Raw genomic sequence first — 21,299 nt, 5'->3', positions numbered from 1 at the left:
CCACTCTTCTGGTCCCAGATGGGAGGCCTTCCGACCACAGCCTTACAATGAAGCCTGTGGCAGGCTGAGGTGAAAGCTCTAGCCCAGGCCTCGGGGTGCTCTAGTTGGAATGCCAACAGCCAGACATGGACAGGTGTCCCGGTTCCTGGCACATGTACTAGACAGAAACCATCTTTGCAACTCACTTTATTGTTTCTGTATAAACTTCCTCTCACATGGAGGAATATATTGTTATAGTCATTAGCTTATCTCTCTCTTTAAAAAAAAAAAAAAAAAGAAAAAGAAAAAAACAACTCTATGCTAACAGCAATGGAGCCAAAAGGAGGAAAACCATAAGCTACAATAGAAAGGCACTTAGAACCTGTTAAAATACTGAATCCTGGAATGTGCAACGAACTGACAACAAATATACCAGCCCTTCCAAGCCTGGTCTATCACTGAATCACATGCTGAGCTAATGTTCCAGTGCTCTGCCCCTCTGCTCTTGGGCTTGAGTCTCAAACCCAATCCCCCAGCCAGGGACTTAAGGCCTAGGGCCCTAACAGAGCCAAGAGGTTGCTTGGATCCTAGGCAGACCCAAAGGTAGGAGACCAGCTCCCTTGCTTGCTCACAGCCCCTTCAAGGGGTGGAACCAGCACAGCTGAGTCCCATGAGGGCTGGGGTCCTAAGACCAGCAGTCAGGTAGATGAGGGCAGGGTGACCCTTCTGAAGCAGAAGGGCAGTCTGAGAAAAAGACTAGGCAGAGCTACTCAGAGGAGCCACAGAGCTAAGGACCCCACTACTACCCCAGCAGCTCTTTTGTTCTACAGATGGGGAGGGTGAGGGCTTAGCTACTGCAGCCTAGTATAGGGGACAGCAAGAGGCCCAAGCTGGAGCAGCTAACCTTTTGGAGCTATGGAACACATAGTCCTCCAATGTCCTTAGATTGTTCTAGCCCCAAATAAGTGCTAGACTTTATTCTGAATAGCACAAGCCCTGGGGTGGCCGGCTTGAGCAGAGCTCATGGGCAAGAGAGGCAGCACCAAGAAAAGGGTTCAACTGCAAAGTCAGGAAAGAACCCTGTCACATGTCCAGGCTTTTCTCTAGCCAGCTTTTCCCGAGCAAAGAGTTGGTTCACCTAATGCTTGGCTGCCTAGCCTCCCTTACATCCAGGGGCTTCAGTCAGTGCTTTCTAGAAAGCTCCTTTCCAATGAGTCTTCTTTCCCTGCATTCCATGACTTCGTAGTCCCCAAACCTATAGCTGCTTCTCAAGCCTGATAGCCCAGCTGGTATTGACTAATGCCTTACAAGCTTCTGCAGAATAACACTGCCCAGGCCAAGCCAGGCTGGGCCAGGTCAGCACAGTGATCCTTTGAACCTGCTTGTACATTCCCCAGGAGGAGGTTGAGTGGTCAGCTGCCTCTCCTCTTTGGAAAGTGTTGCCAACCCTTTGGCAGTGCTAATTCTGACAGGAAAGAGAAGCACTGGCAGAGCAGGCTTCTCTGCTAAGCAAGCAGGGAAGCACCTTGTCATAGCAGCAGGCGGGAAAGGGCAGCCTGTGTCTGTCTTGCTCTCCCTCTAGAGGGCGGACCAGAGGGAAAGGGGTCTAAGGAATTCCCAAGCATGGGCCTATCTATGATCACTGGGGGGTTCCCTAGTTGACAAGTAGGTAAGGTGGGGAGGGATGGAAACCTGCCCAGCAAGACTGGTCACAGAGAGGAAAGCACCAGAGCAAGAGGCAGGACAGGCAGAAGAAGGGCTCACCCAGACTGTGCACTAGGGAAGTGGGAGTGAGTGAGGCCTTAGCACCCGAGAATGGCTCTTCTTGGACGGCAGGTCCAAGCCAGGTCCTCACTCTGGACCAGCAGGCCAGCAAAGACCTTCTGGCACCATCCTTGCCACCCAGCTTGTCTGGGGCTGCAGCTTGGCCCTGGGGCAGTAGGATATTATTGCTATTTCGCAGAAGAGTTTCTGTTCGTCGGGGGACAAGCCCGCAGTAGGTGGCTGGGCTGTCACGGCTGGTAGATGGGTAGCCCAGTTTCAGTTTACCACAGCTGGTTTGAGCAGCACAGACCCTGGTGGAATGACCACCCAGCCAGGAGTAAAGGCCTCTGGACTGCTGGCTGCTGAGTTGCCTGTGGACAGGTCCAGTACAGTGCCTGGTAGCAAAGGGAGTCCGTCAGGGCTTGGCCGGGAGCGGCTGCGCTCCGTCCTTTCCAGGGGGGTCTTGTGGTCTTCCAGGCCCAGGACCCTGGCAGGCACTGACCCACGACCCTTCTCCCCCTCAGCCTTGTTACCAGCAGAGCCACCCAGGAGAGAGACCACAGGCAGGCCTAGTCCACCAGCCCCAAAGGGTGAGGGCAACAGTGGGTTCTTGGCCAGATTGAGGGGCAGAACAGAGCCTGGCAGCCCAGGGCCCATACCCCCACTCCCACCCCCACCCCCACCATTGCCACAGGCCAGAGCACTGAGGTCAAGGGGGCCAGGGGCCAGAGGTAAGGGCAGGCCAGGCAGACTGGGGCCTCCAAAAAGGGCAGCAGGGTTTGGGATGATGATCTGAGCCCCACTGACATAGGAGCCACTGTCAGGAGTGGGCAGTGGTGGTTTAGGGGGTGGGCGCAGCTGCAGGAGCTCCTGCTGCTCATGGGACACGAAGTGGCCATGGGCTTTGATGTGTTTGCGCAGTGAACTGGGGTCCGTGTAGCGCTTGTGACAGCCGGGCATCTTGCAGTAGTAGGGCTTGTCTACGTAGTGGGTACGGGTGTGCTTGAAGCGGTCACTCGAGTTGGAGTAACGCTTGTTGCAGCCCTCATAGGGGCAGACGTAGGGCTTCTCACCTGTAAGGGTGGATTGCACTGAGATCTGCAACTGCCAGATCTTTCCATCTATATTCCCTTGCCTCTCCCAGGCCCAGAGCTCCTGAAGCAACCAGACTCTGATTTGGGAGACAGTCACCGCACAGGGCATGAGGCTGACCTAACCAAGGACAGCAGGTAGAATTCAACCTGAGGAAGCTGCAGCTGTGCTTGGCCTCCTTGCCGTGCACCCTTCAGGTCCTTTGTGTGTCCACACGGGCCTGGCCCCTGAGAGATTCTAACAGCTGCTTTGCTCTCACATGTGAGCTTACTCAGAATGGCTCAGTTTTCTTTTTGGAGACCTGGTTTCCCTGTGTAACTGGCTATCCTAGAACCAGATCTGTAGATCAAAATAGCCTTGAACTCAGAAATCTGCCTGCTGGAATTAAAGTGTGCACCACCATATACTGGCCAGGACAGGAGCCACGTGTAGCCACTCAGCCTTTGGAATGGAGCTGGAGCCAAAGGAGATGCTGTGAGGCTAACACATGCTAGATCTCAAAGACGTGCAAGAAAGGAGGCGTTTCAGTGTTGTGACATTTTGTTCTGGTCATTGTTTCTTTATCAGTTTTTGAGATGGAGTGTCACTGTGTGGTCCAAGATGGCCTTGAACTCCTGAGCTCAAGTGATCCTCCTGTCTCAATTATTTGGGAGCACAGACATCCATCACCATGCCCTGGTTTGCTGGCATCTTAAAATGTGTGTGTGTGTGTGTCTGTGTGTTTGTATATGTGTGTGCATGTGTGTGTAAGTGTGTGTCTGTGTGTTTGTGTGTGTGTGTACATGTGTGTGCATGTGTATATGCATGTGTGTGTATGTGTGTGTCTGTGTGCTTGTATGTGTATGTCTGTGTGTGTGTGCATGTGTGTGTGTGTCTGTGTGTATATGTGTGTGTGCATGTGTGTGTCTGTGTGTGCATGTGTATGTGTCTGTGTGTGTATGTGTGTGTGTCTGTGTGTATATGTGTGTGTGCGTGTGTCTGTGTGTGCATGTGTATGTGTCTGTGTGTGTATGTGTGTGTGCGTGTGTCTGTGTGTGCATGTGTGTATCATAAAATACAGTCATTTCACCTATTTCACTCTGCCTTTTAAATTTCATTTTGTTTTTAAAGACACAGTCTCACTATATAATTCTGACTGGCCTAGAACTTGCTATATAAACCAGGCAGGCCTTGAATTCACAGAGATCCTCCTGCCTCTGACTCCCAAATACAGAGATTAAAGGTGTGTGGCACCATGCCCAGCCTTCCTCCTTTTAATGTAGTAGGTAAGTAATTTAAGGTGACGTGTGGTTCTGTGGGGCTCAGGGTACAATGAAGAGGAACAGACACAGTCCACCAGCCCTAAGGTGGTGTTGGTGTCGGATGACCACGTCCTTGTAAGCTGTGCCCCCCCCCCCAGCAAGTGACATCAAGGTAATGTGAAAGCCACACCTGTGATCCCAACACTTAGGGACAAAGGCAGGAAGATTGCCAGTCCATGATCATCACTGGCTACAGAGTTAGAACTCAGCCTGGGCCACATGAGACCCTGTCTAAACAGGGGGAGCAGGGTGTGAACAATGAGATTTGTTCCTCTTTCCACTTTCTCCCTGCGTCCCCTGCCCCTCCATGAGAGGCTCACCTGTGTGGGAACGGTTGTGGATCTTCAGGTTTTCCAGGCGGGAAAAGCTCTTGTTGCAGGTGGGACATCGGTGTGGTTTCTCGTTGGTATGGGTCCGGATGTGGATGAGCATCTTGTACCTGGCATTGAAGCCTCGGCCATGGCGGGCACAGCCCTCCCAATGGCAGCAGTATCGAGCATCCTGTTCCGGCTTGACGTGATGGTCATTGACATGGTCAACCAGGTCTTGAAGGAGCTCAAAGAGCTGGTTACACTGTGGAGCCAGGCAGGGTTCTGAGCCCAAGTAGGGTGCTGACCCACCCCTACCACTTTTCCCAGCCCCGACTTACCTTGGCCCATCGACACACCAGCTGCTTGGCCAGGGGCAGCTCTGGTGAGAGGCACTTGTCCTTGGGGGGAGTAAGGAAGGAGGAAGCAGGCAGGTGCAGAGCCCCACCAGAACCCAGGGGCAAGAAGAACTGGAAGGAGCTGGGGACACCATCCAAATAACGAAGTGGCTGGAAATCCTAAGGCGTGGGGATAAGAGATGCTTGGTGTACCCAACTGGCAGACCCAGATCCCCCCATTTTTGCCCTCCTGTGGACAGTGTTAAATTATATTATTATGGCCTTAAATTATTATCAACAGTGTTAAGTTATATCAATACATCACACGCCTTTAAATCCTAGTGCCTGAAAGGCTTAATTAAGGCCAGCCTAGTCTACACAATGAGTTCCAGGGCTATGTAGAGAGACATAGCCCTGCCTAAAAAAAAGCATTGGCCCAAAACAGGAACAGAAGAACTGATTCACGGTGTCCCCGGATGAGCTTGTTTGAAAACGGTTTGTCCTTCTAGAGTAAGGTGGTCCTCTCATGTCTTTATGACAAAGAGGAGCGAGGCCTGGAGACAGACAGACACACACACACACACACACACAAAAGGCAAAGGGCAGCTGAAGATGCAGGCAGAGACAAGGGATGCAGTTACAGCCTGGGAATGAACACTAAGGGTTTTGGCTTCTAGAATCTACGACAGCAAGGAACGACTTTTTCTTCCGGGAACATAAATGTCTCTCACCATCTTTACTTCATAGCTTGCAAAACTGGGAGAATGCCTTTCTCTTGTTTTAAACCACCTAATTTGGTAGCTCTTGACAAGGAGCCCTCTCTAGAACCTTCCCCCTCCTTACCACAGCAGTCGGCAGTGGAGGCAGGTCCCCATTGCCCTGGCGCTCAGGAGACAGGGAGCTGCTGCCATTGGGGGAGTCCAGTCCAGATGGTGGTGACAAGCTGAGGTCCACCAAGGGGGCTGCAGAAAAGCGTCCATCCAGCTTCTCAGGGAATTTGGGGTTCAGCAGGAAACCTGGAGAAGGTCATATTTCAGAAAAGCTAGCCAGCATCTTGGTCAGGTCCCACCATCTCTGGATCCCTAGCACCATCTTCAACTACTCTGGGACCAGACATCCAAGGAACAGCCGGCATAGTCACAGAGATGACACCGTCACCAAGAGAGCTGGGTGCTACAAACAGGAAGCAGTTTATAACTGTAATTGCAGCACTTAGAAGCTGAGGCAGGAGTTCATTGCCAGCCTACACTACACACAATCATCTCAACAACAACAAAAAAGAAAATTATAAATGCCCATCTTACAGATGAGACTTAGCTGGCACGTGGGATAAACAACTGGAAATGAAACACAAGACTACCCTACTCCCTATAATGTTCTGCCTTCATGTTTCCCTCTATAAAATGGGAAAATTGAGATGAGCTTGTAGCTGCTTGTATTCAGATGGCAATGTGGGTCCCCAAAACTTTGGACATAACTTCTAGGAACCTAACCCCAGTTAATTCTGATTGGTAAATAAAGAGCTGGAGAGGAGAGAAAGGTGGGATATAGGTTTCCTGGACTTGGAACCATGAGGAGGAGAGAGGAGAGGTAGGTAGCTGCCATGCCTTAGGAGGTGTGCAGGACAAGAGAGAGAGGCCATGGAAGAAGAATGTGCAGGAGAGAGAACCAGAGCCGCCATGTAAAAGGGCCAAGAGAACGTAGCCCAGAGGGCTGCTCAGTTAGGTCAAAAGCAGCCAAGATGGAACATAGAAATTAGTAAGTAGTAACCCAGAATTCTGGGTGGGAGGTGGATTCTAACAACATGGGGGTTAGGCCTTGCTCTTGAGCTGCCTAAGGCATATTAAAATATAAAGGCCAGGTGCATGTCTTTCATCCAGGAACATAAAGGTGTAAGGTGGGAAGGAACCCTGCCTTATGAGTATTGATAAATGAGTATTTACTAAAATACTCATTCTGCATGAGCTGGCTCTTCTGCCTCAGGCACATGGTAAAATTGGATCCCAGGTTCATTTGAAGGTAAAACAGGAGGTGAATACCACACGAGGTGTGAGCACAAAGCATCTTCAACACCCATACATACAACCGCAAAGCCCAGAGGTACAACCTTGGCACTTTTGCTGTTGTTCTGCCCACCCCCCTCCCACTTCTTCCCGATCCTTCCACAGGCTTTGGTTGGAGCTAGTTCTATGTGCCTGTGCCTGCTGTGTGAACTGCACAGATCTCATCCACTGAAAGGATGGATGGGCGAGCATGGAGGTGATCCTCTCAACTGGAACCTGTAAGCTCCATCCTCTTGGACACACCTTGGAGCTGTCTCATCTGAGGCCCCAGCCGACTGGTGAAGTACCTGGTGGTGGAGAGCCTGGGGAACCTGGTGTGGGACTATCGTCCACCAGGCCCAGCTCCCTATGCAAAGCATGATGCCGGACCACACCCAGTGTCCTTTCTCTCTTCTCTCTTGCCGCTCGGAGCTTGGTGATGCTCAGCTTTAGGTCAAGCGGCTCGTCCAAGGAGTGCATGGTGGGAGGGAATGTCAAAGACAGTACCCAACTGGTCTTGAGGCAGGAACCTGGGGAAGGACAGCGAAAATGTAACCTTAGATTTCTCCACTGCAACTTCTGGGATAAAAGGAGGAGAAACAACAGGCTGAATGGCCTGGCTCACGGGTGTCCTGGAGAGTCGGCATAGTAGCATAGACTCCACTGCCCCTGCTACAAGCCTTTAGGACATGCCAAGTTTATGGTCTCCATTTCATCATGGGAGTGTGAGAGGCTGCCCCAGTCACAGAACTCAGTCTGGCAGAACAGCCAGACTTCATCTTCCAGGAACCAGCTGGCTAAACCACAACTGTCGCTTCTGATAGAATGGGAGACCATGCTTAGGAAGCCAGTCTGAATCTAGAGACTAAAAGCCGGCCAGGAGCAACAAGCATCCTCCAAGATGCAGGTAGTATTCCTGAGCGGCCAATTAAGCACCCGTTGTGCCAGAAGTGCCTGTTAGGGCAAGGAACTATGTCACCTCCAGGGACAGTAGCCTGAGGCTGGCCCCAGGCAGGTGTGCAAAGCTTGGCCATGAGAACGGTCCAACAAGCAAGGACTGAACTCCCAGGTAAGGCAGAAGAGGCTGTGACAAACACCAGGGACCAGTGAGCTTTGGCTGCCACCAGGGGGCAGCTGGGGACTGTGGCCAGTGGTGACATTCTTATAATTTCATACTGCAGCTCTCTTGTGCCGCTGAGGGATCTTCACACCAAATACCTCCCACTTGTTTCTCTGGCCTTTGTTCATGTAGACTGTCACACCGTGAAGATCTTTATACTGAACACCTACACTATGAGACTCCACTACTGTATTTACTACAAAGTGGGTGTAGCAGGAACTACTACCTGGAAAATCCTTGGAGCAGTTGAGTGTGTCCTCGGGCTTGTGAGACCTAGTTCCCTTACCTGGGGTGGAGCATGGCAGAGAAGACAGCCACTGTATCCCTCCCCATCTCTCCTGCCCAACACTGGAGGGCAGTTTCACATGCCTGGTCCTCATTTGCTTCCCATTTAGCTCCCACAAGCTCCAAGCCGCAGTGGCATTCCCCAGGTACACAGGAAGGTCCCTTCCTTGGCCTGCAATCCTGCTCCCACTACATGTGGCTACAGGGACTCTGGGCACACAGGGCTGCGTTGTCAGCACAGGAAGTCCTTTGACTGTGAGACTCGGGTCTGTAACTTGTCCCCATTGAAGCTGTTAGATGCACTTGTTACTGCTCTGGCCATGCTTGGACACCCTGTGACCAGAGCACTCCCTCTCAGAAGTCCCAGACCCAGGAAAGTGGGTAAGAGATGCTCATGTGTGGTGGCCTTAGGCCTGCTCATCCATTTCTGTCTAGGCAAAGGCTGCCCTCTGCCTGACCTGTAGCCCATTAAACCTGTCTGTCTGTCTGTCTCTACCTGTTTATTTTTAGACACAGGCCCAGTCCAACCTCCCTGAAGCTCCTCTATGCTGGGAGCCTGGAAGGGGAGGAAGGAAGTAAATATTTATGCTGATTAAGAATTCAGGAGCCAGGAAGGGCTGGTGGCCTGGTCCCTCTTCTGGCCCAAAGCCACAGGCCTCTCTGCCCCCAACACCCTCCAATGGAGAAAAGAAGCCCACTGGCAGGGTGCCTAGCTAGAAAGTCAAGCACTGGCTCGTAGTCAGTGTTAACCAAGCAGTAGTATCCTTTGGCACCTGCTCCTGTCTCATGTCCTCCCACCAGAGGGAGCCTAGGAGGAGCCACCGGTCTGTCATCTGGTTCTGAGGACCTCCAGGGAACAGCAGTGTTCACCTAGGGCTAGAGATGTCCCCAGCAAGAGCCCATCTCCCTGGGTGGAACACCCAGAACAGGGAAGAGGATGCTGATGACTGCCCCACCCCCACCATCCATCAGCAGATCCAGTCTCCAGGGACACCCCTTCACTTCCTGTGCCTGGGATCCGCCCAGGGAGGTAGTAGGGGTTCATTCTTGGAAGCCAGAATCCGGCCCAGGCTCTGCACCCCTCCTGGGAAAGGAGGAAGAAGACGCCCCAGAGAGCCCCCGCTAGTTTTCCTACCCTCAGCCCCCAGGGAGCAGACGGCCTATGACCCCACTCATGCTCTGACCTTGGCCAACCTCAAAGTCCTCTCCCACTCCTATTCCCAGCCAGCAGCAGCCTGTCTGGCTTCAGCTTTGCTTTGTTCTAGAGGTAGGTGAAAGGGGCAGGAGAGAAGCTGGTCACCCCATTCTTCTAACTGCCCCTGCAGTTCAGCCGTCTAGTGCCGGTCCTATCAGCACCAGCCAGACTTATTGCCTGAAACAAGGATGATGGTGGGCCCTGACCCTAGGAAAGTGAAGCCACCACCTCCTTTGCCAATACCCAGCAGCTTCCCCTTAGAGTCCAGGAGATCTGGACTCAGTGGGTCTCCAGAACTTGGTGGTCCATAGGGGCAGTTACCACCTCTCCCAATCAGGTGTTTATAGGTGCAATACCAAGGGGTAGGGAGCACGCTAGCTCACAACTGTGCTGGAGAAATCAGCCAGTGCCTGTTTTCCTACTGGGCGGATGGCTGAGTGTCTCACACCCTGAGGCTTGGATCAGGGACCAAAGGCCACGCCTTGGAGCACTCACTCCTGGTGGGCTGGCTGTGTCCTGAGACACACCCACCTGCAAAGGCCAGTGAAGGGAGCCTGAAAGGGGTGCTGGGCCAGCCCTGGAGGCTCTTCCAGCTGCAAAAGGAACTAATTAGAGCAGAGGGAGCCGGAGGAAGCTCGAGAGGGGGTGGCACAGAGACCACCGGGGCGGCAGGGGTGGGGACAGCCCTCCCACAACCCAGGGCGGGGGTCACCCTGAGGGTGGGCTGGGCGCCTCCAGCCAGCCATGCCAAGACAATGAGTGCTATTGTGCGCCCAATGCAGACCCTGTGCAGACGGTCCCCAGCTGCAGCTCCTGCAGGGCACCAGGCCCCCTATAGACCTATATGAACCAACATCCCTCCCCCTTGGGGAAACTAAGCTTCAAAGATACCAAGCTAAGAGAGGGAGACCAAATTCCTGCTCAGGGTGAAGTCTTCTTCTCTGCCAGAAGGAGGTCTTTGGCCTTGAGACGGAAGTGGAGTACAGAGGAAGGGTTACCTGTAACAAGGGCCTCAGCAAAGGTGGAGTACCTATCTACCCCACAGCCTTATGTACTACTCATATGATAAACACCCCCATTTCACCAGGGGTCTTGAGATTGCACATTTGGTTAGCTATAGCAAAACAAACCTAGAACTTGAGGACAGTGGCCCAAGATCTCCACAAAGTTGGCCATGCCTATAATACCAGCACTTGGGAGATGAAGGCAATTAGATCAGTAATTCAAGGATAGCATCATAGTCACACAAACACACAAGCTAAGACCAAATCCCTGCTCTCCTTTCGTCCGTCAGTAGCCAGGCCCTGATCTGTGAGTGTCTCCAACTGGACCATCACTTTAGACTCTGGTCTGGCCACCTGGGAAACTGAAGGCTAGGGGAAAGTGCCCCAGGCTGCAATCAATCGTGGGTGAAAAACCAAAGCCATGGTACCTATGTCAGTGTCTGTACCAGCCGGCTGCTGACAGTCTGTGTCAGCATCTGTCATGTCACAGCAGGTGACATTTCATCCCACTTTGTAGATGCAGAAACTGAGGCTCAGGAGAGTGACCTGTCCTGGGTCACAGGGTTTATCATCTCCTCCTGTATTCCTGGACTTGGCTTAGGTTGGTTACTACTTCCCCACCCAGAGGGTTATGGAGGGAGAACTAGGTGCAGAACCCAGGAGAGGCAGCAGGGCAGGCAGTGGGTAGGCACTGAAGGGGACAACGGGACTGGGGGTCCACCAGGAGGCTGGGTGAACTGAGGGCAGCAACACTGCTAAAGCAGACAGCCCATAACCCCACATTCCTGGGAACCGGCTGTGCTTCCTACTCTGGCCAAGGGCCCCACCCTCCTTGGCCGCCCAAGTGAGGGAGACTGAAGGGCAATGGCAGGGTTCTAACAGGAGTCAGACCACATGGAGCCTCAATCCTGCCCCACTACTTCCTGCTGTGTCCCCTGACCCCCTTCTCCCCTAAATTGGATGTAATTTTCAACATACGGAACAGAGCTAGACACACAGTCATCCTGCTACAGTCTCTAGCCTATAAGAACAGTCCTGAGGTCTGACCCTCCCTATGTACCCACAAAAGATCTCACTCCAGACCAGAACTTTGGCTGGCCTGTATCACTTGGAGAGCCTTGGACCCCTACTGTCCTGTGGAGTGACCACCAAGTTGGGAGGGCGCCCTCTGGGTGGAGCCTGACAGCACAAAGGGGCCCTGGAAGGAGGGTGTAGGGGCCAGAAGCACCCCAGGCCTAGGGAAGGGGCCAGAGCCACTATAATGGAAGGGCTTGGAGTTTGTTTTCCCTGGAAAGCCATGACTGTGTAGCTTCCTCCCAGTCCCAAGAGGGGCACCTGGACCACCTCAGTAAAAAAGCAAATGTCCCCAGACAACCAATCCATATGTGAATTCATCTTTGCTAGAGAGCACTGGGGACCGGCTGAGCAGTACCCGAGGACACAAAGCCAGCATCAAACTACCTGGATGTAGCCTCCTCTGGCTGTGTGGCCCCACACAGGTCCTTGTTACTCTCTAAGCCTCCACAGGACAGTTTCCTCATTGTAACTCAAGAACCACAATGACCCTAGATATTCAGGACATCCTACAGAAACAGTCTTGGCCTAGTGGCTGCCACATGAGAGATGCCCTGGGGGTCCTCATTTCTGCCCTAGGCCGGAGTCACCTACACAGTGAGTCTACCAAGGTCTTCCAGAGCTGAAACTTAAAGGCCAGTAGGTTTACTCCTGCTCCCCTCACCAGCCCCACCATAGGACTGTCTTTGTCCTAGACCAGGAGAATGGGTTAACAAGAACCTTGACACCCACAATAAGCCAATAAGCACGCATGCAAACATGTGGCCCCCCAGCTGCAAGGTCTGTCTGGCCCAGAGGCCTCCAAATGTTCTGGTGGCTCTGGGCCCCCTTCTCCGGCCCCCACCTCCTGCTGCCTGCAGCCACCTTTGCACAACTATGTCTGGTATTTTCCTGTCTGCCCAGCTTGGGGGGGGGGTTGTGTGTATGGGGCCATGAGCAAGCCTGCACCTGGGCCTCAGCCAGAGGCAAATGGGCCAAGCAGCCCCCACACAGCCTGCTGGGCTGGAAGGGAAAGACACAGGACTGGGCAAGGCCACTGAAATCCTTGGGAGGGGTGGGCAGTTAGGGGCACTCACCCAGCAGGGCTGAGCACAGGCAGAACTGCCATCTTGGGTATGTAGTTCTTTTGGTAGCGTGATTGCCTAGCAAACAGGGCTCCAGGTTCTGTCCCCAGCACTACATAAACCAGGTATGGTGGCAAAGGCCTGTCATCCCAACACTCAGGAAGTAGAGGAAGGAGTTCATAGTCAGCATGGGCAACATTGTGAGAGTCTGTCACAAAAAACCAAAAACCCAGTCAGGAGGTGGTGGCGCACACCTTTGATCCCAGCACTTGGGAGGCAGAGGCAGATGTCTGTGAACTCGAGGCCAGCCTGGTCTACAGAGTTCCAGGACAGCCAGGGCTACACAGACACCAAAAGACAGACAACCCACCAAGCTGTTCTACTGCTGCTGGGGGGAGGGGAGGGGTGCTGTGCTCTGAGGCCAGTGTTTCAATGTAGGTGGGCAAGCCGAGTCAGCGAGTGTGTTTCACCTTGTGCACAACAGCAGAGGCCAGCCCTTGGCTTCGATGGCTGGTGCTGCTACTCAGGAGATCAAAAACGTATGGGTGACCAATCCACAAAAGCAAGGAAGCTGGACTTCCCAAGCCAAGCCCTGCCACGGTCCATGAACACAGCAGGAGACCCCGGTACCTGTGACCTCCTCCCACCTCCCCAGAGCAGACACCAGGCCACTGTGAACAACCACACCTGCCAACTCCACAGCAGGGCACGAAGGCAGGCTCTGGACTTCGGCCCTCACCTCCCACTTCATTTCTGCATTCCAGCACCAGGCTCTCTGCTGGGGTCCAGGATAAATCAGACGGAACAGGGCCTGAAGGTCGCTCAGTTACACAGGCCATGAAGCAGTGTCAGGGGCACACAGCTCTAAGGGGTGGGAGGGGCAGATCTGATAAGGCCAAGGGGACACCAGGCAAACCCGGGAGCTGGAACTATTGTCACCGGCATATACTTCCAGCTACTTGGGAGGCTGAGACAGGGGTATTGCAAATTCTGTACTATAGAGTGATTTCCCAAGGTCATTGTGGGCAACACAGATCCTGTCTCAAACTGTAAGAAGAGAAGGAATCCCTCTCTTGGAGCCCCTCCTACTCTGGGCTCTTTCTTGCTTTTCCTCAAGTCTACATTTGCTCTGAAAAGTCAAAGTGGCTCAGGAGACGACGGTTTTGATGCTAGTACTTCAAAAAAAGAAAGTCTGGAGACAAAGGGACCAAGTCCTCCCTGAACAGGAACAAGCCCAACAGGCTTCCTTCCTACCATCTTACCCCTGCTACCTGGGAACGAGGTGCTTGTCTCCCCATCTCTAAGTTACAGACAATTGTCAAGGTCTCAGCTTGCAAACAACAGTGAGGCTGGATGGGATTCGACTCCTCTCTCCAAAGCAGTCTTCCTGAGCCCAAGGCGCAGCACAGGACCAAAGGTGTGGCCCCCAAAAAGCCTACAGTAAAGGACAAGGCAGCAAAGGAAGAGGCTTCTCAGAGGGACTGGGGAGCTATCGCCTGTTCTAGGAAGAAGAGTGTCATTTGCCTTAGCCTCTCCCTTCGGAGGATCCTTGCCTCCCTAAAAGTCTGACGCTCACTTATCAAGTAGACAGCTACCCATATTCTCCTGCAGTTAACATTTCCCAGAAACCCCTCCTCTGTCGGGTATGTCTTCTGCGATGTACCATTTCAGCCTCGGCCTCATGGGCGACCTGAACAAGTATCCACCGTGCTGCTGCTGCTGAGGGCCGGGAGACTCACCCAGCCCAACGGCAGTGGTGTGAAGCCTGCCATACCAGCCCTGGGTCTAGATCCTGGTTAATGCATCACTAAGACTACAATGTCACCGGCTCTCAAGCACTAAGTGTGCCAGCCCTTGCTGTGTCCTGTGTCCTGCTGCCTGACCTTCAGCCTCAAGCCTAAGGACCCTCCTTCCAAAAGGAAAGGCCTGAGGTGGGCAGGGACTAGGGCTCCTGGGTGGCTCCAAGCCCACTGAGGAAGAAAAGGGATGACCAAACCTAGAGAGATGGCTCAGTTGATAAAACGCTTACCATGAAAGCCTAAGGACCTGAGCTCAACCCTCCGAAACAAAAGGCCAGGCATAATGACCCAAGATTAAACAGCCTACCTGGTGAGTCCCAGGCTATTCAGAGACCTATCTCAAAAAACAAGGTGGACAGCTTCTGAAGAATGACACTAAAGATTAACTTCTGGCCTCTACATACACATGTACCCACAAGCATGAACACACACACACACACACACACACACACAGAGAGAGAGAGAGAGAGAGAGAGAGAGAGAGAGAGAGAGAGATTACACAAGCAGGCAGACCCTTCCCCTGTTCCTGCTGACCCAGAGAATTTTCTTCCCATACTGAACTGATCAGAAATGTGAAGACCCTGAGCTATGAGTTTGGAAAACCAGATATGAGGCAAGGCTTTGGGCTTCATGTGCCCCACTGTAAAAGGATGGAGCCACCCTGGAGTGGGACAGGGGGACGGGGGGGGGCTACAACACCCAGACCTGTTTCCTAACACGGCTCTGTTGTACCTGACCTTCAGTTCTCCCAAACACTTGGTCTCTGGTGGACGTTTGTTGAGTGAATATGTGAATTCAGCTGTGCTTATTACCCACATGAGGTGGCAGGTGCCCTGTAGCTGGAAAGTGACATCCAAAGACAATGTTGAAACCAGGACCTAGGACACAGAAGTCTCTTCCTCCTGTCGGGGACACATACTTGGAACTTACACACTGGGACCAAGTACAGACTTGAACAAGGGTTGAAGAGAGGAAAGACAATATTCTCATTTCTGGTCAGTGGGGATGACCCAAAAAAACCCCACTCCCAGATTCAACTCCTGGGACTCCCACCTGCTTTAGCTCATACCAGTGGGCACATCGTATAATCCCCGGCCTCTACTCTCCCTCGATCATCCCTTTCTGCCTCATGGGTACACTCTGGGCTACAAAGCAAACCCAGAAGCCTCATCACAGGGAAATGCCCATCAGATGGGGCCTGACCAGACCCTGGACCTGATTCAAGATCTGAGGGCCCAGGGTCTGTGGAACTGGGCAGAGTAAGGTCTCCCAGCTGCACTCAGGAGGAAGGGACTTCAGAACAGGGAAGAGGAGGAAAGACCCGACCCTATAGCCTTCCCAGGGCTGGGGAGTCACAGCTGGGGGTTGAGGCATCTGTAACTGGGCAGGGCAGGCTCTGAAATGTGTGGTTCAAGGAAGAACTAGCTCAGGCAGGCTGGGATGTGCCAGTCAGACCCAGAGGGCAGTGGAGGCAAAGGACAGAGGCCTCCGTGGGTACTAAGAGCCGAGGTGGGAATAAGGAGTCAGGCCCAGGCTAAAGTAGGGTTTCATGGGTCAGGACCAGTTGTAAATGCCAGCTCCCTTCTGTCCTCTCCTCACTCGGAGACCACAGGGCAAGTCACCCAACCTCTTAGGGCCTCCAAACATCTCCAGGGGATAATGAACAAGGTGAACCCACAGAGACCTGACAGGAGCCGGTTTCCCCTCAGGCTCCCAGCAGAGGCTGAGAGGCTGAGACAGGGGCTTTGCTGGGTTTCCACCCACTCTTGGCCAGGACAAGAGGAAGGCACTTAGGGCTAGACGTTAGTCCCTCCCCAGACATCTGCTAAGGCACCTGCATTTCATTCTTGAAAGGCCCCAGACTCCTCCCCTGTGGTGGGTACTACCTGGGCTCTCGGGCATCCAAGACAAAGGACTTGAGGAGTCCTTGTTACTCACCCCAGTCCTGGCACTGGAAGATTCTCAGCCCGTTTGCCCATCCCCCACTAAGGGCATCTGGAGCAGATGGGAAGCCCCTGCTCCTAAAGCAGACTCATTCCCATCCTCACGCCCCTCCCAGCCCAGCCACCAGCTAACTAGGACCTCCCCCTCCAATCTGGGGGATGGGGAATGAACAGCCACAGTCAAGGACTGAGTCTGCCCAGCCTCGAGACGCCTAGAGAAAGGTGTCCCAGCTGTACTGCCAGAAGAGTCACCCAGATTCACTCTCAGGACTCACAGGAGACCAACCAGCTGTAAGTGGAGCTTCCAGAGGCCTTCTTAGGAGGGCCTCCAAGCCCCAGGGCAGGAATGGGGAAGATGACCAGGCCTGACCCCTCATCTCCCACGGAGAGGCAGGGTGAGGCAGCTGTAAGGGAAAACTGAGCAAGGGGCTCTGGGCACCCAGCTGCTGGACAAGGCCCTAGCTATGTCAAGACTAGGAGACTGGCTGACATGCCCCTTCCCACAAGTCCACATGCCCACTGAGTCTCGGTTTCCTAACATCAAATTAGGATAAATAAATCTCTGTCCCAGGTTTGGCGATTTCAAGTGAGGATGCACACCCTTTGTCAAGTTAGCCAGGCTAGTGGAAGGCATGTATGTTGGTTGGGGTTTTCCCAGGAACCCTCAGGAGGGTATTAGCGCTACCCCTCACACCGGTCCATTGCTGTCCCAACCAGACCCACTGGGGAACTTCTGCCATTTTTATTAGCCAGAGTAAATAGGAGGAATGGCTCTGCTAGGGCGGGAGACAGGGGTGGGCGCAGGCAGACAGTCGGGCTCAACCCTGCAAACACTTCTTACCGCTCGCACACGCACAGGCTCAGTCCTGTGCCCGAGAACAGCAGTGGAGGGGTTTGTTGAAAACGCCCAGTTCCCAACCTGGCCACACTTTCGTTAGAATTCACCAGGGTGGGGTCTGGTACAGCCACCTAAGAAAAACCACTAAGCCAGCAGCTGTGTCCCACAAGCTTCGCTGGGGCTGCAGTCCACACTCCAACTGGCAGCAGGCTGGGACAGGGAAGGATGGGACAGGGAAGGATGGGACAGGGATGGATGGGACAGGGAAGGATGAGCAGTCCATCACCTGGCTTTGGTGTCCTGTGAGGTGAATTTCCATACGTGTGCCTGAATTCTAACTCAGCATGAAGATACTCCACAGCTCCTGAGAGAAGAGGCTTCTAAGGCAGAGGCTGGAGAACCCCAATGCTCTGTCTATGCCCAAGGACCCTTGTGTTGGCTAAGAGAGGGTACCCCATTGCTTAGCGCTCACCCACAGCTGCCATAGGGTCCCCACCATCCTTGAAAGAGAAAGGACAGCCTTTCTGTAAGAACGTAAGGATAGCCTCCAAGGAACAAGTACAGTGAAGGGATTCAGCGCAACCTTGGGAAAGGTTTAGCCCCCCTCACTCTTCACTGAGAGTCTCTCCTCTGGAATCCAACTTTCCCATTTGGGTAAAAGGCCCAAACACTCCTCCTTACCATTCAGCTTCCCCTGAGATGTGGGAACCTTCAGTGGACCTTGGAGAGGCATATAAGGATGGGGGATAAAGTCAGGAGCATAGCACATGCATGCACACACACACTCACACACCCCAAACGCCTCCCCAAGAGCAGAACTGTAGGCTCCAGCCTCAACATCTGGTTCCCCAGCCACAGCTGTTACCCTTCTCCTCCCTCATTCTGGGATTGCCCCAAACCCTGCCCAGCACTGGCACCGCCCTCTCCCATAAGTGGGAAATTCAGATTCCAGGAGAGTCCAGCTGGGGAGACGGAAATGTGCATGGGAAAATGTCGTGAGGAAAAACACATTCTTCCCTCCACACTGAAGCCAGCACAGACCCTGGAACAATTTAGGTGGCCAGTGGACCCTCCCACTGCACAGGGCCAAGGCTGAGCCAGCCTTGGAGGAGAGCCTGAGATGCAGAGGTGAGGTCCCGCTTCTCCAGGCCTTGAGAAGGCCCTGGCAGACCTTTGTCTGTCTTGTGTCCAATCTGCCCTCGAACCCCCACTTGCACTCCCTCTAAGGAAAGAGGGCTAAAGAAGAAACAGCTACAACTACCCTTTTGCAGCTGAGTTTTTCAGAAACAAAAGCTTTGCGGAACGAGGTTTCCACAATTGTTTGAAATGAGGTTTTGGGATGTCTGTGGCATCCAGTTATTCATACTGGCTCCACCCACGGATAATTGAGAGTTGGCTTTTGTCGGACATATCCTTTCTCCCTGCCCCCACCAACAGGCCAGCCTAGTCTTAGGACTCAGAAACCTCACCTTGCCTGACCCTAGGTTTTACAGATGAGGAAACTGAGACCTGGACAGGGGAAAAGCCAGGCCAAGGAACACTCAAAACCTGATGGCTGTGCCAAGATTTGAACATAAGACACAAGAAAGGGTTTCTTGGGCCAAGAGCTTTTCCTCATTCGCCCTACACACAGATTGTGTCCTGATCCAGCAAGTCACTTAAAGGCCACTGACCCCCAAAGCAGTAGTGCCTGGAAGTGGGGTGACTCATTGTCTGGCTTCCCACCCACCCCCAATCTAGGAGGGAGGGCTGGCAGGTGTCCCCATATAGAGAGCCAAGAGCCGGCAGAGCTGCCCCAGGGGGCCTGGGCTAGGGTCACTCTGGGGCCGGCGAGACCCTGCTGGAGGGATTTAACACCAAAGGTCAGGGGTCACAGACAGGGAAGGGCAGGCAAGCATAGGGGGTCAGAGGGTCAGCACTAATGGTAGCTCCGGAAAGAAGGGGGAGGGGAAAAGGCTAAAGATAAGGGGCTGCTTCCAAGTTTTCCCCACCCCAAAAAAAACCAAAGCCTGGCACTGCCTCCTGCCTGACTGATGGCAGACAGGAACATATTAAGCTGGGAATGGGTCGTGAAATGGGCTAGACTGCAGCTCAGCAAAGGGTGTCTTAGGAGACCCCTCCCCCAGTGCAAGCCAGGGCCAGCTGAGAGGCCCAGCCCCAGCCCAGAGGGAAAGAAAAAAGGAGAGAGAGAGGGCTCTGAGGTCACTAGAGAGGGATGTGTGGGCTGGGCTGGGCCAGCTGTGGTACTGTGCCACCAGAGTGGGGCCTGGGAAGAGGTGGGCACACTGAAGGGACCAGTTTTACAGTCCCCGAAGGGCTTGAGAAAGCTAAGACAGCAGTGGTCTCCCTAGCCATGGTTCAGCCCCACCTTCCTTCCTGGGTGCCAGGACAGCAGGGAGGCCTGTGCAGGGTGCCTGCCACAGAGGACCACGACGCAGGCACTAACTAGCCCTGGCCAGACGAAGACCCATGGGAGCTCGGGTCTTGGAAGAGCCATTGGCTGGCCTGACTGCCCTGCTGGTGTCAAGCGTTCCCTCTAGAGTCAAGATCTTGGGCTGTGATGGCTGGGGGCCCAGGGCTCCTCCCAGCATCCCTTCCAGCTTCCCAGGCCCCAGGGCAGGGCTGGGCAACTCCCTGCAACCAGTGCTTCCCCGCCACCCTCTGGCTGGGCTGGGCGGGCCCTCCTGGATAGGCAGACGGGCAGCATGCTGCCCTGCTGTGGCCTGAGTACCCCACTGGGTAGGGCAGTGTGCCAAGTCGTCCAGGTGCCAGCCTGGATTTCAGCCCCATCCCAGGGGGCCTATGGGGAGGTGCAAGCATCATCCTGGTAGGAGGGGGATGCACCTGCCTCGTCCCCTCTTACAGACCCACCCTTGGGATGCAATCACTCACCCTGTCCATCTTGCCAGGTCCCTCACTTGCATCCGTCCACCTTTCAGGAGTGGAGCAAATGCTAGACACTACTCCAACTTCTAATGCTGAACCAAGGGACGCCCCCCTCCTTACCTTTCCCAGGGCTCGTTGAGAGTAGCCAAGAGGAAGACTTTCCCTAGAAAGGGAGGGCACCTTCCAAATAACCTGGGCTCACCGGTGAGCAAAGGCGACTGCCAGATGCCCATACAACTTCATGCCCTGACTTCGGGTGGCCCCCTCTCCCCTCGCAGAGAACCCCTATTGAGGATGCCTAACTTCCCCACTGAAGTTTGCGCCCGCTCCGGGCCCGGCCACAGTTCAGCTCGGCCCCCAAACAGGAGGGAAGGAAGGAGAAAAGACGGTGAGATCGAAGGACCCAGCCAGGGAGCCGGCTAGAAAGGGAGCGCGCAAAACCAGCCAGCGCAGGGGCCCCAGCGAGGGCTCACAATGGCCCGGAGCGAGGCGAGGACGCGGGAGGGGGAGGCGACCCTCGGGTTCCGCGGCTCCGCGCAGCAGGCAAGTCCCCGGCCCGGTCCGCGTCCTCCCGGCGCGACGCCCGGGGGCTTCCTACCTCGGCTACCGGGCTGACTGGCTCCGGCTGCGGGTTCCGGCGGTCGTGGGGCAGCGGAGAGCGGGCGAGGGGGAGGGCCGGGGCGGGCGGGGGCCGGGGCGCGAGGCTCACGGGGCGCGGGCTCCCCTGGCGCGGCCGCCCGGCGCCCGGCCGCTCCGCCACATCTGCAGCTCCGGGCAGGGAAGGTGGCCGCGGCGGCCGGGCCGTGCGGGGATGTCTTTGCTAGGGAGGGAGGAGAGGAGAGGAGGGAGGGGGCGGGAGGAGGGACTGGCGGCCCTGGAGGAGGGCGAGGAGGAGGGGCGCGGGGGGCGGCCTCCCTCCCTCCCTCCCTCGCGGCTCGCTCGCTCCCGCCCTCCCTGCAAACCCCTCTTGCTACTGCGGCCCCAGGCCCGGGGCGCCAGCTGCCAGGCGGAGCGTGCGCACGGGGGAAGGGGGGGGCTGTGTCGGGGGAGGGGAGGAAGGGCGGACGGCCGCAGGAGCGGGCACCGGGAGGGAGGGGGGAGCGAAGGAGGGAGCCCCGCCGTAGCTGAGGCGCGCGTCTTCCTCGACTCCCCCCTCGCCTGCCGCGGTCCCGCCCCCAGCCCGAGGGCAGCGCTAGGACAAGGCCTGGGGGGCGGAGGAGAGCGAGATATCCCGCCCCTGGGGAAGCCTGGGAGAGGGGCGGGCGCT

At 54.7% G+C, this 21,299-nt stretch overlaps 1 protein-coding gene across 1 annotated transcript; it reads right to left on the bottom strand.

The window, feature by feature from the left end:
* Positions 1–200: 200 nt before the first annotated feature.
* On the bottom strand, positions 201–20,819 carry GLIS2 (GLIS family zinc finger 2). The gene is made up of 6 exons (XM_080942429.1): positions 20,631–20,819; positions 7,133–7,354; positions 5,626–5,798; positions 4,786–4,962; positions 4,457–4,709; positions 201–2,816 (listed from the first exon to the last, which is right to left on the bottom strand). Exons 2-6 carry the CDS (start codon positions 7,302–7,304, stop codon positions 2,020–2,022), a joined length of 1,572 nt encoding a protein of 523 aa, XP_080798555.1. The 5' UTR covers positions 7,305–7,354; positions 20,631–20,819; the 3' UTR covers positions 201–2,019.
* Positions 20,820–21,299: the final 480 nt, after the last annotated feature.

Source organism: Micromys minutus, assembly GCF_963924665.1.
Source record: "Micromys minutus genome assembly, chromosome: 31".
Taxonomy (NCBI): domain Eukaryota; kingdom Metazoa; phylum Chordata; class Mammalia; order Rodentia; family Muridae; genus Micromys; species Micromys minutus.
The sequence above is the reverse complement of the archived record's forward strand: the minus strand, read 5'-3'. Positions and strand labels throughout refer to the sequence as shown.

What these genes read in the sequence shown, in the direction of transcription:
- GLIS2 (XM_080942429.1), bottom strand. Translation starts at nt 7,304, where the DNA reads ATGCACTCCTTGGACGAGCCGCTTGACCTAAAGCTGAGCATCACCAAG. An exon ending in CTCCACTGCCGACTGCTGTG is followed by an intron (nt 4,963 to 5,625) that starts GTAAGGAGGGGG and finishes CCCACGCCTTAG; the next exon opens with GATTTCCAGCCACTTCGTTA. An exon ending in TGGTGTGTCGATGGGCCAAG is followed by an intron (nt 4,710 to 4,785) that starts GTAAGTCGGGGC and finishes CTGGCTCCACAG; the next exon opens with TGTAACCAGCTCTTTGAGCT.